The sequence below is a fragment of the Hylobates moloch genome, unplaced genomic scaffold, assembly GCF_009828535.3.
Source record: "Hylobates moloch isolate HMO894 unplaced genomic scaffold, HMol_V3 SCAFFOLD_10, whole genome shotgun sequence".
In the NCBI taxonomy this organism is placed as follows: Eukaryota; Metazoa; Chordata; class Mammalia; order Primates; family Hylobatidae; genus Hylobates; species Hylobates moloch.
Window position 1 is genome coordinate 65,460,836 of NW_026652285.1, and position 14,303 is coordinate 65,475,138.

A 14,303-nucleotide genomic window follows, 5' to 3' on the forward strand; every position below is an offset into this window, starting at 1 on the left:
GGGTAGACAGGTGGATGGGTAGATGATGGATGGATGAATGGATGGTAGAGGATAGATGGGAAGGCAAGTGGGAAATGTGATCTGTACCTCTTAAAGAACTCTCAGTTTGGGGTGCAGTTTTTGCTCCAGAATTGGGGGATTTAACTCAAACCTGGTTTCCCCATCAGACCTGAGGGGAATCTGTTGCTTTAAGAGCCATCCTCAGAATACGTGCCCAGTTCCCTGCTCAACTCCAGGCTTCAGGCTTTGTGACTACTCAGGATCAGAAGCTGCAGCCTCCATTAATCTTCCTTGGAGTGAGCGTCCTCATGGCCAACCTGGACTTCCCCACACAGCAGAGGTGGCTCGGTGCCCTCAGTGACATCACTCCATCTCCACGTCAGTCTGCTAGGGCTTAGCTTGGCTTTCATTGCCTTGGTTTGCCCCGTATTCCTGCTTCCTCACACAAGAAGTGATAGAGAAAAGAGAAATTCCAAAAATAAAATCCCCATAAAAGTAGGACTCCAGAAGAGGGGTCCTTCCATCCACTTAAAAAGAGCAATCTGCCCTCTGCTGTGGCTCCTGAGACCTGCAATATGAGCTCAGTGTTTGAGTGCTGTTGTCCCTTAGCAGCCAGTGCCTGCAGGTTTAGGTTGAAACTAGAATTTCCTAAGGTTTGAACAAGGACCCCAAGTCCTCTGCAACATTCAGTACACAGGGCAGGATGGAACAGGAGAAGCAGATGCAGAAGTGGGTGTGGGTGGCCCTCAGACAGCAGGAGCCTCTGTGTGCTGGGAAAAGGATCCAGCAGGCCGGGCACGGTGGCTCACGCTTGTAATCCCAGCACTTTGGGAGGCCGAGGCGGGCGGATCACAAGGTCAGGAGATCGAGACCACAGTGAAACCCCGTTTCTACTAAAAATACAAAAAAAAATTAGCCGGGCGTGGTGGCGGGCGCCTGTAGTCCCAGCTACTCTGAGAGGCTGAGGCAGGAGAATGGCGTGAACCTGGGAGGCGGAGCTTGCAGTGAGCTGGGATTGCGCCACTGCACTCCAGCCTGGGCGACAGAGTGAGACTGTCTCAAAAAAAAAAAAAAAAAAAAAAAAAAAAAGGATCCAGCAGAGGGAGGGAGACTGAGGCAGAGAGAGACAGGACCACCGATGGGACGCAGCTGGAGGGGCCAGAGGAGGGGGCACAAAGGGGCCTGCTGGGAGTGTTCAGATTAGGAAGGGCTCTGGAAAAGCCACTGAGGAGCACTCCTTGGCTAAATTCCCATGCTCCACCCATGCATCTGAATCACATTCCACTGTACAGACAGACCATGACGATTTCATCCATTCATCTGCCGATGGATACGGGTTGCTTCCAGCTTTTGGCTATCATGAATAATGCTGCTATGGACATGAATGTACAAACATCCCTTCAGATCCTCCTTTCAGTTCTTGTGGGCACATACCCCAAGTGGAACTGTTGCATCATATGGTAACTCTGTGTTTAACATTTTGAGGAACCACCCTACTGCTTCCCACAGAGGCTGCACCAGTTTACTTCCCAACAACAGTACAAGGATTCCAATTTCTCCACATCTGTGCCAACACTATTTTCTTTTTGTCGCTGTTGTCATTGTTTGTCTGGAAAATAGCCATGCTGAGGGGTGAGAGGTGGTTTCTGGTTATGAATTTGATTTGCATTTCCCTGATGGCCAGTGATGGGGCATCTTCCCGTGTGCTTGGTGACTCTTCCCACTCTTCCACCCATGCACACAAGACTCCTGGACTCTGGTCCCTCCAGGACAGGAGGGTGGGTACCAGACACCCAGCAGGGCCAGCCTTGCTCTCTGCCCTCAGACAGGGCTCCCCTCAAGGAGAAGCTCTTACCCCTCCCCACACTGTGTTAAGTCTCCTCCCGCCCACTCTACCTCCCGCCCACTCCACCTCCAGCTCACTCCACGTCTCCTCTGGCCTCTTCCTGGATAATCCTCTGTCCCAGGGTGCTGGGGTCACAGGTGCCCTCTGTTTGGCAGGTCATCTGTGGGAAGTGCTCCGAGTTCAAGGCCGAGAACAGCCGGCAGAGCCGTGTCTGCAGAGAGTGTTTCCTGACACAGCCAGTGGCCCCCGAGAGCCCCAGCCCCGAGGCTCCAGCTGAGCCCAGGCAGAGCACAGAGGTGGGTGCTCCCAGCTCCTGCTCCCAGCTCCTGCTCCCCTCCTGGTGGCGCAGCAGAGCCGCTAGACACCTGCTCCTGTGCCCTAGCAGCTCCAGCTGCCTCTGCTTTCTGAGTGTCCCTGGGACCAGGACAGATGTGGGTGTGTCTCAGTGGGACCCCAAGGCTGGGAACACACTCAGAAGATCCCGTGTGTGCACACTGGCTTCTCGGGACCAGCCAGGGCCAAGGCTTGGGAACCATTTGCATCCAGGAGTTAGAAGGGAACAAGTATCACTCCTGGTCACCTGGTTGGAGGGCATACATTGAAGCTGCCCTCAAGTCCAGGCCTTGAGGCCCACCTGAGGGGAGATACTGCCCTTCTCTCTGCCTGCCTCACCTCCAGCTGTCAGAGGGTGAGCAGGGCCCTGGAAGCAGGCGCCCCCTCCTCCTCCTCCTCCCCGTGTCCTTCTCCTCCTCTTCCCCCTTCCTCTTCTCCTCCTCCTCCCCCTCCTTCCTCTCCCTCCACCTCCCTGTCTTTCTCCTTCTCCTCTCCCTCCTCCTCCTGCTCCCTCTCCTCCCTGTACCCTTTTTCTACTCTTCCCTCTCCTTCTCCTCCTTTCTCTCCCTCCTCCTCCCCCTCCCCTTCTCCTCCTCCCCATCTTCTTTTCCCCGGCACTCCTCCTTCTCTTCCTCTTTTCCTCCTCCACTCCTCTTTCTGAGAGTAGCTGCTGCTTTCCTTGCCTTCCTTCCTCAAGAATAGTCTATTCTGGGGGGTTTCAGGAAAGCTGAAAAAGAAAACGTGAGTTTCCAGAAAAGTGCATCGCCTTTTTTCTCCACTCGACACAGCCTGTGGTTTGCAGCACCAGCTGCACGTTGGGGTCTCCTGGGAAGCTTCTAGTGTTGATCTCCCTCCTAGAGGCTCAGTGAGGTGATCGGGGGGTGTGTTTTCAGGGTCCCAGCTGCTCTGACTTAACAGCTGTGGTTGGAGCCCTGACCTAGGTCCTTGGTCTAAGAAGTCAAGGATGTAAGTCTATTAGGACTGAGCGTTGAATGGTCTTGATGGTGAAGAAGGACCTTGCACTGCCCACCGAGCTCCCTCAGGCCTGCAATTTAAATACCAAAGTGTGTTCTGAGAGCCCCAGGTCCTTGGGGCATGGGCCTCCAGGGCCCTGTAAGGTGGACTCTGGCCTCAAAGGGGGGCCCAGGTCTGAGGGGTCCAGCTCTGGCAGGGGGTGTCTAAGCCATGTCCAAATGGTGGACAGTAGCTCCAACAGTGACATGACAGAGGGAGGGCCTGTGTGTGTGGTGTGTGTGTGTGCTGTATGTGCGTGTATATGGTGTGTGTAGAACTGACACGCTTGAAGTCCCTGTCCCGTGACCCACCCTCAGGTACTTGCTGTTGGGTTTTCCTGTGATTTTGATGTGTCCTGACCCAGCATATGGACGCCCTCTCCTTGGAGGGCCCAGCCTGCAAACCCCTTCTGATACCACACACGTCTATGTCCTGCAGGCTTCTAGTGACCCTTGCAAGCTGGCTGAGGCTGATCCCAGTCTCTGTGCAGGCCTTGGCCATGTCTCCACAGCCAGCTCTTCCCAAGCAGTGGCCCTGGCCCTACTCCAGCCTCCTCAGAACAGGGCGTGACCACTGCAGGCGAGACTGCCCCTAACCTGTGTCTTTGTGTCCTCAGAAGACACCCACTGCAGACCCCCAGCCCAGCCTGCTCTGCGGCCCCTTGCGGCTGTCAGACAGCGGTGAGACCTGGAGCGAGGTGTGGGCCGCCATCCCCATGTCAGATCCCCAGGTGCTGCACCTGCAGGGAGGCAGCCAGGTACGTGTCCCCACCCCGCCTAGCCCTCAGGCCAGCAGCCCAGAGCCTCAGGCCTGAGGCACCCACAGCAGGCCTGAGGCACCCACAGCAGGCCTGTGCCACCAGCTGGGGCCCACCTGCTTGAGCAGTGTTACCTGGGGCCTCAGTTTCCCCAGCAGTGCAGGATTCCTTCTGCTCGCCAGTCACAGGAGACAGAACCTACTGGCACCTGGGTGGACCCCAGAGCCAGCCAGGGTGCAAGGAGGGGTGGGCCAAGGGGGCACAAAGGGTGGCCAGGAGCCACAGAACCTGTCAGGTAAGACTCAGGAACCAACACAGCCCTGGCCTGGCCCCTTGGAGCCCCAGTTGCTACTCTGTCACAGGGGCTGGCCTGTCCTGCCTCGCCTCCCCAGGGGCCAGACAGCCCAAAGAAGGCCATGGAGTCTGGGGGTCTGGTGAGGTGGGCAGGGCATCCCCCTCCCTATATCTCCCTCAGGGAGAACCAGTGGGTCCCCCCACCAACTGTCCTCCTGTTGACAAAAGGCAGTGCAGGCACAGCCACCAGACCCCTCGGGCTCAGCACCTGCCTTGTGTTGCAGGGGTCTGGGAGTGGCTTCCTGGGAGAGGCCCGCGTCACTGAGGTGAGCCCGAGGCTGGGAAGCTGAGGCCCCGCTAACCATCTGCTCCTCTGCTGCAGGATGGCCGGCTGCCCCGCACCATCTCTCTCCCCAGCTGCAAACTGAGTGTGCCGGACCCTGAGGAGAGGCTGGACTCGGGGCATGTGTGGAAGCTGCAGTGGGCCAAGCAATCCTGGTACCTGAGCGCCTCCTCCGCAGAGCTGCAGCAGCGGTGGCTGGAAACCCTAAGCACCGCTGCCCGTGGGGACACGGCCCAGGACAGCCTGGGGGCCCTGCAGCCTCAGGTCCCTATGGGCACAGCTGCTCCATGAGCTGAGTCTCCCACTGCCCTGCACACCACCACATTGGACCTGCGCTGTCCTGGGAGGTGGTATTGGAGGCCACATGAAGAGCGCCCTGGACTGCTGAGGGTGAGCCGACAGCCCAGAGCTCAGGACACTTGGCTTTGGAGGGAAGGAAACTGAGGCCCAGAGAGGGGCAGCCACTGGCCAAGGGTCACCCAGCAAGTCTTGGCTAAGCCTGGCCTCCAGCACCAGCAGTGTGGCCCAGAGCAGGGGCCGACTGCCAAAGTAACCATCATCCATATGGGCCGTGTGGTGATGCTGGCCCGGAAGGCAGAAGGAGGCAGCATGGGCACTGCCAGGGACAGCCACATCCTGCTGGTCTGCAGTGTGGTCCACCCCGCCTCTGCCCAGCCTGTCTACACCATGTGAGCTGAATCGTGACTTGCTTCCCACCTCCTTTCTCTGTCCTCTCCTGAGGTTCTGCCTGCAGCCCCCAGGAGGTGGGCCTGCCCTATCCTAGTTGGACTCATGGTTCCTAAATAACTGCGCTCGGAAGCTCTGCTAGGACTTACCCCAGCCACTGAGTGGCAGGCGCATGAGATTTGTGGCTGTTCCTGATGCTAGCGGCACACAGTGCTTATCTGCATAAATAAACACTGGCCACCAGCAGTGGGCACAGCCTTGGTGCTCTCTCCCCAGCCCCTCAGCGGGGTCCTGCTGCAAGGTGGGCCGGCTGATAAAGGGTTGAGGGACAAGGGTGATGGAATCACACCGGCCACACACACCACCTGGAAAGCAGTTCTGCATCTGTTTTCCTGCCAGGGGGTGGGCAGGTGGCAGATGAAGATGGCCAGGCTCAGAGATGGGGAGGGAGGGGTGCAGGGCACTCAAGATGGTGCCAGTGGGGACCTTGCAAAGGCCACTGTGGTGGGGGTACTGTTTGTGCCAGAGCCCTGAGGGCCTCTGGGAGACAGTGGGGGAATTTAGGGACCAGTGATGGGGGGTGCTCACTGGTCAGGACCCCTGCCCCTCTAATATCCATATAGCACCATGTGGAGACACCTTGGAAGACATGCAGGGCACCTACCTAGGGGGCTGAGAGGACAGGAGGAAGAGCCAGAAATGGGAGACTGGTCACAGGTGATGGGGGGGACAGGTGAGATGTGAACACAGGTGAGGCAGGGACAGATGAGATGGGGCACAGGTGAGTGGGGGGCAGTTGAGATGGGGGCACAGGTGAACTCCCGCGAGCTCTAGCTGGGCCGTGCTTGGGATGCTGCTGCAGCCACTGCACACAGAGCCCCTGCTGGTTACCTGGGCCTCTGCCACAGCTTCCCACGCTGTGCTGGATGTTCTGGTCCCACTTCACACTGAGGAAACTGAGGCTCAGGGATGCTAAACAACCTGCATGCTTCCACACTGGACAGTGCCCACCAGGGGCAGATGGAATCAGACCTTACAGCTGCACAGAGGCGCCTCGACCAGCTCCAGCTGCTGCCGAAGGAAGCAGCAAAGCCCCTCACCCAGCTTGGGCTGGGGCAGGGACAGGGGGTGGAGGAGGCCTCGAGGGGACCCCAGCCTGTTGGCCCTGCCTTCTCCCCTGCAGAGCTGAGCTCTGACCCACATTCATCCCCTACAGAGCAGTGCCGGAGCCGCTCCCTCGCACACGTCTACTGAGCATCCGCTGCAGCCCTAATGAGACCCTTCTTTGAAGGGTCAGGACTCAGTCCTCTGCCTGCTCCAGTAGTTCCATTTCTGCCATCTCACCACAACCCCAGGAAATCCCCACTTGACAGCTGAGGAAACTGAGTCATAGAGAGGACACCCCCAGAGCCCCACAGCTCCGGAACCGAGCAGGCACCTGGAATTGGCGTGCCGACATGGTGAATCCAGCAGGGCAGGGGTCTGCTAGGGTCAAAGACTGTGCTGTGGGGTCACCATGGCGAGTCCCCTAGCCTCGAGCCCTCTCTCTTGCACCCACCAGCCTGGCTAGTCCGCTGGGAGGCAGAGACAAGGTCCGTCACCGCAGGCCTGGGGTAAGGCATGCCCCCAGACTGCCGCCTGCTGCGAGGCCAGTCCTGATGGGAGCTTGTTTGCTGTCATACTGGTGGCTATAGTCTGTTGTTCCCACTTTTTCCAAAAGAGGAAGCTGAGGCTCAGACAGGGGCAGTGAGAGGCCTCCAGCATGCAGAGCCTGCGTGCTGCGCCCTTACAGAGCCAGCCTTCCTAGGGTCTGTCCCCAGAGACCCCTCCTGCAGGACACCCCAGCAAGGATGCTGCTGGGGAGCTGGCTGCCTGGGCCTGGCCTCTCGCCACACACTGCCCCACTCCCTGCTCCAGCCCTCCCACCCCACAGTCCAGGGCCTGGGCACGCTCCACTGCTCATCCATGGAGTGGCAGAGCCTGGACACACGCTGGTCGCATGCTGGCTTTTGGCTTCTTTTCCATCCTCCCTCCCCTTTCTCCCCAAGGCCACCCCTCTCCAGAGGCATAGGAGACCACCCCCTGGATGGAGGGAAGGGATGCCTGTGGCTGAGTGGGAGGTGGCTCCTGGGGTCTGAGGCCTGAAGAACGTCGAATGGGGCAGCACAGAGTCTGGGGAGTCCATCACCACGGGAGTCAGGGAGGGACTGGGCTGGGGGCCCTTCCGAGGCTCCCCTGCACCCTAGCCTGCAGGATGGGGACTCCTGTACCAGCCCAGGGGCTGAGGTTGGAGCACACTGGACACCAGAGCAGAAAGGCTTTCACAGGTGCAAGAGCAGGCGGAGGGGGTGGGGAAGAGCAAACCAGGGCGGAGGGGAGGGAGTGCGCTTCTGCCATGGGCAGGTTCCCCACCCAGCACACCCCACCTCACTAGGCCCAGAGCAGGGTGCTGGCTGCGGCCTGGCAGACCTGGAGAAGATGAATGAGCCTCCAGGAGGGCCTGCTGCAAGCCCAGTGCTCCCCAGCTGCCTGAGAGGAGAATTATGACCAAGAAGGCGTCTTGGCAGTAGTGAAACTGAGACCCAGAGAGGGAAGTGCACTTTCCCAAGGTCAGACAATGAGTTAGGGGCTTCCCCAGATTCCCTCATTCACTTTTTTGTTTTTGAGACGGAGTCTCGCTCTGTCACCCAGCCTTGGAGTGTAGTGGTGTGATCTCAGCTCACTGCACCCTCCACCTCAGCCTCCTGAGTAATCGGGATTACAGGTGCGCACCACCACACCACACCAAGCTAATTTTTGTATTTTTAGTAGAGACGGGGTTTCACCATGTTGGCCAGGCTGGTCCGGAACTCCTGACCTCAGGTGATCTACCCACTTCAGCCTCCCAAAGTGCTGGGATTACAGGCATGAGCCACCGCGTCCAGCCCCGAATTTACTTTTCTTCCATTTGCTCATGCACCAGGTACTGCTAGCAGACTCTCTGGGAGCTCAGCCTGGGCCACCACATAGGGGAAGCGGGCCTCCCAAGTGCCTGTCCCGTAGGGAAGCAAGTGCACTGAGCATCATTTGGATTTCTGGGACGGGACAAAACACCACCTGTAGCCCCAACCAGAGTCACACTTCAGCCCCATCACCAGGCTGCAGCTACCTGGCCTTCAGAACCATCAGCCTCCTTTCCCCCTGGGGCCTTGGCACATGCTGTTCCCTGGGCCTGGGGGCTCTTCCTGCAGGGCTTTGTGGGCCACCTCCTCAACGCTTACTGTGCTCAGACGCTACCTCTGCAGACAGCCCTCCAGCCTTTCCACTTTTTTGTTTAGCCATTTGCTCTCTTGTTTAACCTCTCTTTTCCCACATAGAATAGAAGCTCCGAGAGGGCAGGAAGCAGCCTCTTTAGTAGTGCCTGGCCCACAGTAGGTGCTCCGTGAATACCTGTCCATAGCCTTGGAAAGGCTCAGTGACTCCTGCCTTGCCATAGGGGCCCTGAGCACTTTGGGTCTGGAATCCTCATTTTATAGACAGGAAAGTAGAGGCTGCCTGAGGTCATAAAGGCTCAGTGCTCCCCTACCTCACTCACCGTCCTGGGTCTCCGGGACATCAGAGTCAGCTCCTTCTCAGATGGTTGGTCCTGTTGTAAAGATGGCCACACTAAGACCCAGACAAGCTTCCATGCCCCCGGGACATGGGCATAGGGATACTGGGATGCAGGTCAGTCCAATTCCCACTGTGCCTGCATCCCACTGTCCCACGGAGGCAGCAGGATCTGCAGTAGGACAGGGCCTCTGAAAAGCCACTGGCCCCCACAAGCCCCAGCCTAAGAGGGTGGCTTACCCCAGAGGCCAGAGCCCAGGCCTTCGGGTGGTCCCAGCCCTGCCCTCCCTGCAGCCATGGGGGCCTCCAGAACTCTATCTTATCACCAGCTGCCCCAGGAGCATCTCCCACTTCCCAGAATCCAAGCCCCTCTGAGCAGCCAGTTCTGGCACTGAGCATGCAGGAAGAAGGGTGGGCTCACCTCTCCTTGGGGTTGCTTGCTGTGTTTCTGCCAACAAACTCCCTCTGGACGATCCCTCCAGGGACATCCAGGGAGAGCTTTGGGCCCAGCCAGTGCCTGGGGGCGGCTGCATCATGACCCCACAGCCCATTCCTTCAGGCACCCACCCCAAGACACCGTACTTTCTGGGCCCCAGTAGGCAGGGCCAGTGGCGGTTGGCTCTGAAGCTGAAACACTATGTCCATGCAGGCAGCACCTGGCACTGGGCAGGTATGGTCCAGGCCCCTCCACCCTTCCCCTCAGGACCTCCCTCTCACCCCAGATTGAAGCAGTCATGGTTCCTCAGGGGCACCTGGTGGTCCCTGCAGCAGCTGGCTGCGACAAGAGGCCAGGCTGCTCCCTGCCCGCAGCATCATTCACATCATTACCCTGGGTGAAGGATTCCTCTCCATTTACTGGGGAGAAAACTGAGGTTGGGGAAAGGGACCCACTGGAAGCCACGGGCTCCGTCTACCTCCAGGGTTCCTCCCTCAGTTCCAGGGTTGTTAGATAAACCTGGAGGTCTAGGTGGGCCAAAAAGGGAGGCAGGGCAGGCCGTCGGGGAGCAGCCAGGCCTGCACCCCACATTCTGCACATTCTATCCTGGAAAGCAGCCGCCTGGGCCACCCGACCCCAGGGCCTACCCCCCTCTCCTCACACTGCCTTGGTGGATTTCTGGGCTTGGTGCCCTGCTCCTAGGTGGGAAGCTCTGACAGAGGCTCCCGCAAGCCTCCAGAAGGCTGCAGCTTAGCCAGGATGACAACTGTGTGGTCGGACAGCAGCTACGTGCCATCTCCCAGTTGTCAGGCTCCATGGCCCCTGAACCCCTTGTGCACTAAGGCCCCTTCCAGCTTGGCCACACGAGGTGCAGGCCTTAGTGCTGCCTTCCACATGAGTGTTCCCGGGGTCCCTGACGGCAGCAGCCTGCCCACTTCCACGCTTCTGTCCTTGCTCCCTTGGGGCCTTCCCCACCCTGGCTGACGGATGCCCAGTACTGGCCCAAAGCTGGACTCAACCCTCCAGGGCGGAGCAAACACAAGGCTGTGCCCTGGAGGCCTGGGGACAGTAATGGGTATCATTACCTAAGAAAGAAAGAGCTGGAGGCTGGGTGTGTGTCAGCTGGGCCTAGAATTTCTGGAAAGTGAAGGTGTTTCAGGAAGCAGACTCCACCTCTTGAGGTCCTGTGACTTGACCCGAGCCAATCAGCATCCTGATTCCCTTGGCCACAGTGATTGCTTTGCATGGTCATATGGCCCAAAATGGCCTCCCCACTCCTTGATGGCAGGAGGGAGCCTGGCTGCTGAGCTTGGGCGGCCATCTTGGAACCAGAAGAGCCTCCCAGTGAGGCCCAAACAGAGGTAGGAGGAAGTCAGATGTCTGGTTTCATCTAGAGTAGTTACATGAGTCAATAAATTTCACGTAGAGTCAGGTTTTCTGCTAACTGCTGTCCTTGTCCACCCAGCAGCCCTTGTTTTTCAGGGATCAGCCTCTGCTCTCCAAAATGTCCTGCCTTGGCCATATTTCCCCCACCCAGCATCCAGGCTCATAGCATCTCTTCCTCTTTTCTGCCAGGGCCAGGCCTGGCCCTCTTGGAAAGCTCAGTCTTCAGTGCCCCAGTGTTGCCCACTATAAATTCTACACGCAACTTCCTCATGAATCTCCATCTCAGAAAGGAAACTTGGCTTTCCCTTTACCTTATCAAAACTCATGTAAATGGGGGTTAATCACACTTTGGACCAAGGCAGGTAGATCACCTGACTCAGGAGTTTGAGACCACCTGGCCAAGTGGTAAAACAAAAAATCCACCCCTTCCAACAGCATCTGTCCCAAAGAGACATTGAAAAACTGCTGACACCTGAACAGCCCATTCACATTTAAGAAAAATCATGGCCGCGCACGGTGGCTCACGCCCGTAAAGCACTTTGGGAGGCCAAGGCAGGCGGATCACAAGGTCAAGAAATCGAGACCATCCTGGCCAACATGGTGAAACAACCTCATCTCTACTAAAAATACAGAAATTAGCTGGGCATGGTGGCATGCGCCTGTAGTCCCAGCTACTTGAGAGGCTGAGGCTTGGAGAATCGCTTGAACCTGGGAGGCAGAGGTTACAGTGAGCCGAGATCACACCACTGCACGCCAGCCTGGCGACAGAGTGAGACTCCGTCTCAAAACAAAAAAACAAAAAAACAAAAAAAAAAACAAGAAAAGAAAAATTATATTGGGGTATAGTCTCAAAGCACCCCTCTTCCCGGAGTCATGAAGTGAATATGCCTTAGGTGTGTTCTCCTAGTAGCAGACCCTGCTATGTAGATTTCAATGCAAGGAGTTTATTTGGGAAGTGATCTAGGAAACTGAGTAGGGGAGTGGAGATTGAGGCAGAGAAAGGCTGAGAGCCTTTCAAGGTATAGTGTGTTGAATAATGTCACCTCTAAATTCATGTCCATTTAGAACCTCAGCACATGGCCTGATTTGGAAATAAGATACAATTCGTTAAATTAAGATGAGGTCACTGTTTGTGACTTAAGTGAGGCATTTAGGTTAGTTTCGGTTTAGTCAGTGGGGGACCTCAGATCAAAATGGCAAAAGGATTGAGTTTCTAATTCACAAAGCCCAGGGAGCAGAGGGCAGCATGGTTCACAAGGCCCATGGGAAGGGGAGGGGACGTCTGGGACACATGTGCTCAGCAGCAGGTAAGGAGAAAAAGAGGGGGATCTGGGGGCCAAAGTCTTTACTGGGGTCCAGGGTGTTACCTACATGGGTTTCCCGAGTCAGGGGCTCATTGGTTGATTTAAAGGGAGCATGAGGGTAAGCACTGGAACTTGGCTACATTGTCAAGTTCACCAGACTTAAAGCAGAAGTAAGGTGATCCTGCAGTACACAGTATGAGACCTTATCTATCCAAAATGCAAAAACAGGAACTGCATGGAGACTCTGTCAAAATATGTAGGTCAGGTGTGACAAGCTAGGGACAGGACAAGATGGATGTTGAGGCAGCATTAATATGAATGAGAGTTATAACAGCCATATTGGATTAGGAAAGGCCCTAAATCCAGTGATTTTTGCCCCTATAAGAAGAGGAGAGGGCCGGGTGCAGTGGCTCACACCTGTAATCCCAGCACTTTGGGAGGCCAAGGCAGGTGGATCACGAGGTCAGGAGATCAAGACCAGCCTGCCCAACATGGTGAAACCCCGTCTCTACTAAAAATACAAAAATTAGCCAGTGTGGTGGTGCACGGCTGTAGTCCCAGCTACTCAGGAGGCTGAGGTAAGAGAATCGTTTGAACCCAGGAAGTGGAGGTTGCAATGAGCCAAGATCGCACCACTGCACTCCAGCCTGGGCAACAGGGCAAGACTCTGTCTCAAAAAAAAAAAGAAAAAAAAAAAACGGAAGAGGAGAGATACACTCAGGGAAGAAGGCCATGGGACAGCAGAGGCAGAGAGTGGAGTGATGCCTCTACAAGCCAAAGAATATCAAGGATTTCTGGGAATCACCAGAAACTAGGAAGAGGCAAGGAAGGATCCTCCTCCCCTAGAGCTTTCAAAGGGGTCTTGGCCCTGCCAACACCTTGATTTTAGACTCCTGGCCTCCAGAACTGTGAGAGAATTAATTTGTACAGTAGTCCTAGAAAACTAATACAGATTTTGTACCAGGAAGTGAGGTGCTGTTGTGACAAATTTTTGAAAATACAAAAGTAGCTTTGGAGTTGAATAATGGGTAGAACCTGGAAGAGTTTTGAGGTACTTGATAGAAAAAGCCTAGATGGCCTTCAAGTGCTTGTTGGTAGAAAAGTGGACATTTATTTAAGGTGCTCCTCATGAGGCTTAGAAATGAAAGAAAAACATAGAGAAATCTATCGTCTTTTTTTTTTTCCTTTTTGAGACAGAGCCTCATTCTTGTTGCCCGGGGTGGAGTGCAAATGACGTGATCTCGGCTTACTGCAACCTTTGCCTCCTGGGTTCAAGCAATTCTCCTGCCTAAGCCTCCCAAGTAGCTGGGATTACAGACGCCCCCCACCATGCCTGGCTAATTTTTTGTATTTTTAGTAGAGATGGGGTTTCACCATGTTGGCCAGGCTGGTCTCGAACTTCTGACCTCAGGTGATCCACCTGCCTTAGCCTCCCAAAGTGCTGGGATTAGAGGCATAAGCCACCATGCCTGACCGAAATCTAGCATCTTAAAGAATATATATATCATTAAGAACAGGCCGGGCGCGGTGGCTCACACCTGTAATCCCAGCACTTTGGGAGGCCAAGGCGGGCGGATCATGAGGTCAGGAGATCGAGACCATCCTGGCTAACATGGTGAAACTCCATCTCTACTAAAAATACAAAAAATTAGCCAGGCGTGGTGGCACGCGCATGTAATCTCAGCTACTTGGGAGGCTGAGGCAGGAGAATGGTGTGAACCCAGGAGGCAGAGCTTGCAGTGAGCTGAGATTGCGCCACTGCACTCCAGCCTGGGTGACAGAGCGAGACTCCAGCTCAAAAAAATAATAATAAAAAATTAAAAAAAAAAAAAAAAGACTAGCCTGACCAACATGGTAAAACCCTGTCTCTACTAAAAATACAAAAATTAGTCGGGTGTGGTGGCACATGCCTGTAGTCCCAGCTACTGGGGAGGCTGAGGCAGGAGAATCACTTAAACCCAGGAGGCGGAGGTTGCAGTGAGCTGAGATCGTGCCACTGCACTCTAGCCTGGGCGACAGAACGAGACTTTATCTCAAAAAAGAAAAAAAAGAAAGTAGGAGATTTCCAAACTGTGTGGAAGGTATGGCCTGGTTTGTCTTTGCTGCTTGTAGCAATTTATCTCTTTTAAGAGAAAAGAGATACATTGAGGAAGGAACTGTTAAGCAAAAAGGAACTGTACTTGGTAATCTGGGAAGCCCTTAGCCTGTCCAGATTGCTAAAATTAGCAAATTCACTATTGAGAAAGTGTGGAAAGTGTGAAGAGAACACCAAGGGTGTTGCTGGACATTTTGTTGAAGACATTATGAATGTGATT

The 14,303-nt window shown here is 55.6% G+C and overlaps 1 protein-coding gene across 14 annotated transcripts in view; it reads left to right on the forward strand.

The window, feature by feature from the left end:
- Positions 1-5,621, forward strand: part of FGD3 (FYVE, RhoGEF and PH domain containing 3) — a 161,040-nt gene extending 155,419 nt beyond the window's left edge. For 13 of the 14 annotated variants that reach the window (XM_032164539.2, XM_058445949.1, XM_058445948.1 and 10 more), the window contains 3 exons: positions 2,002-2,142; positions 3,810-3,950; positions 4,627-5,621. In XM_032164539.2, the coding sequence (XP_032020430.1) occupies positions 2,002-2,142; positions 3,810-3,950; positions 4,627-4,878 (534 nt within the window). In that variant the 3' untranslated portion in view covers positions 4,879-5,621. The remainder of the gene's footprint in view (positions 1-2,001; positions 2,143-3,809; positions 3,951-4,626) is intronic. The other variant, XM_058445957.1, reaches the window with a different exon arrangement.
- Positions 5,622-14,303: the final 8,682 nt, after the last annotated feature.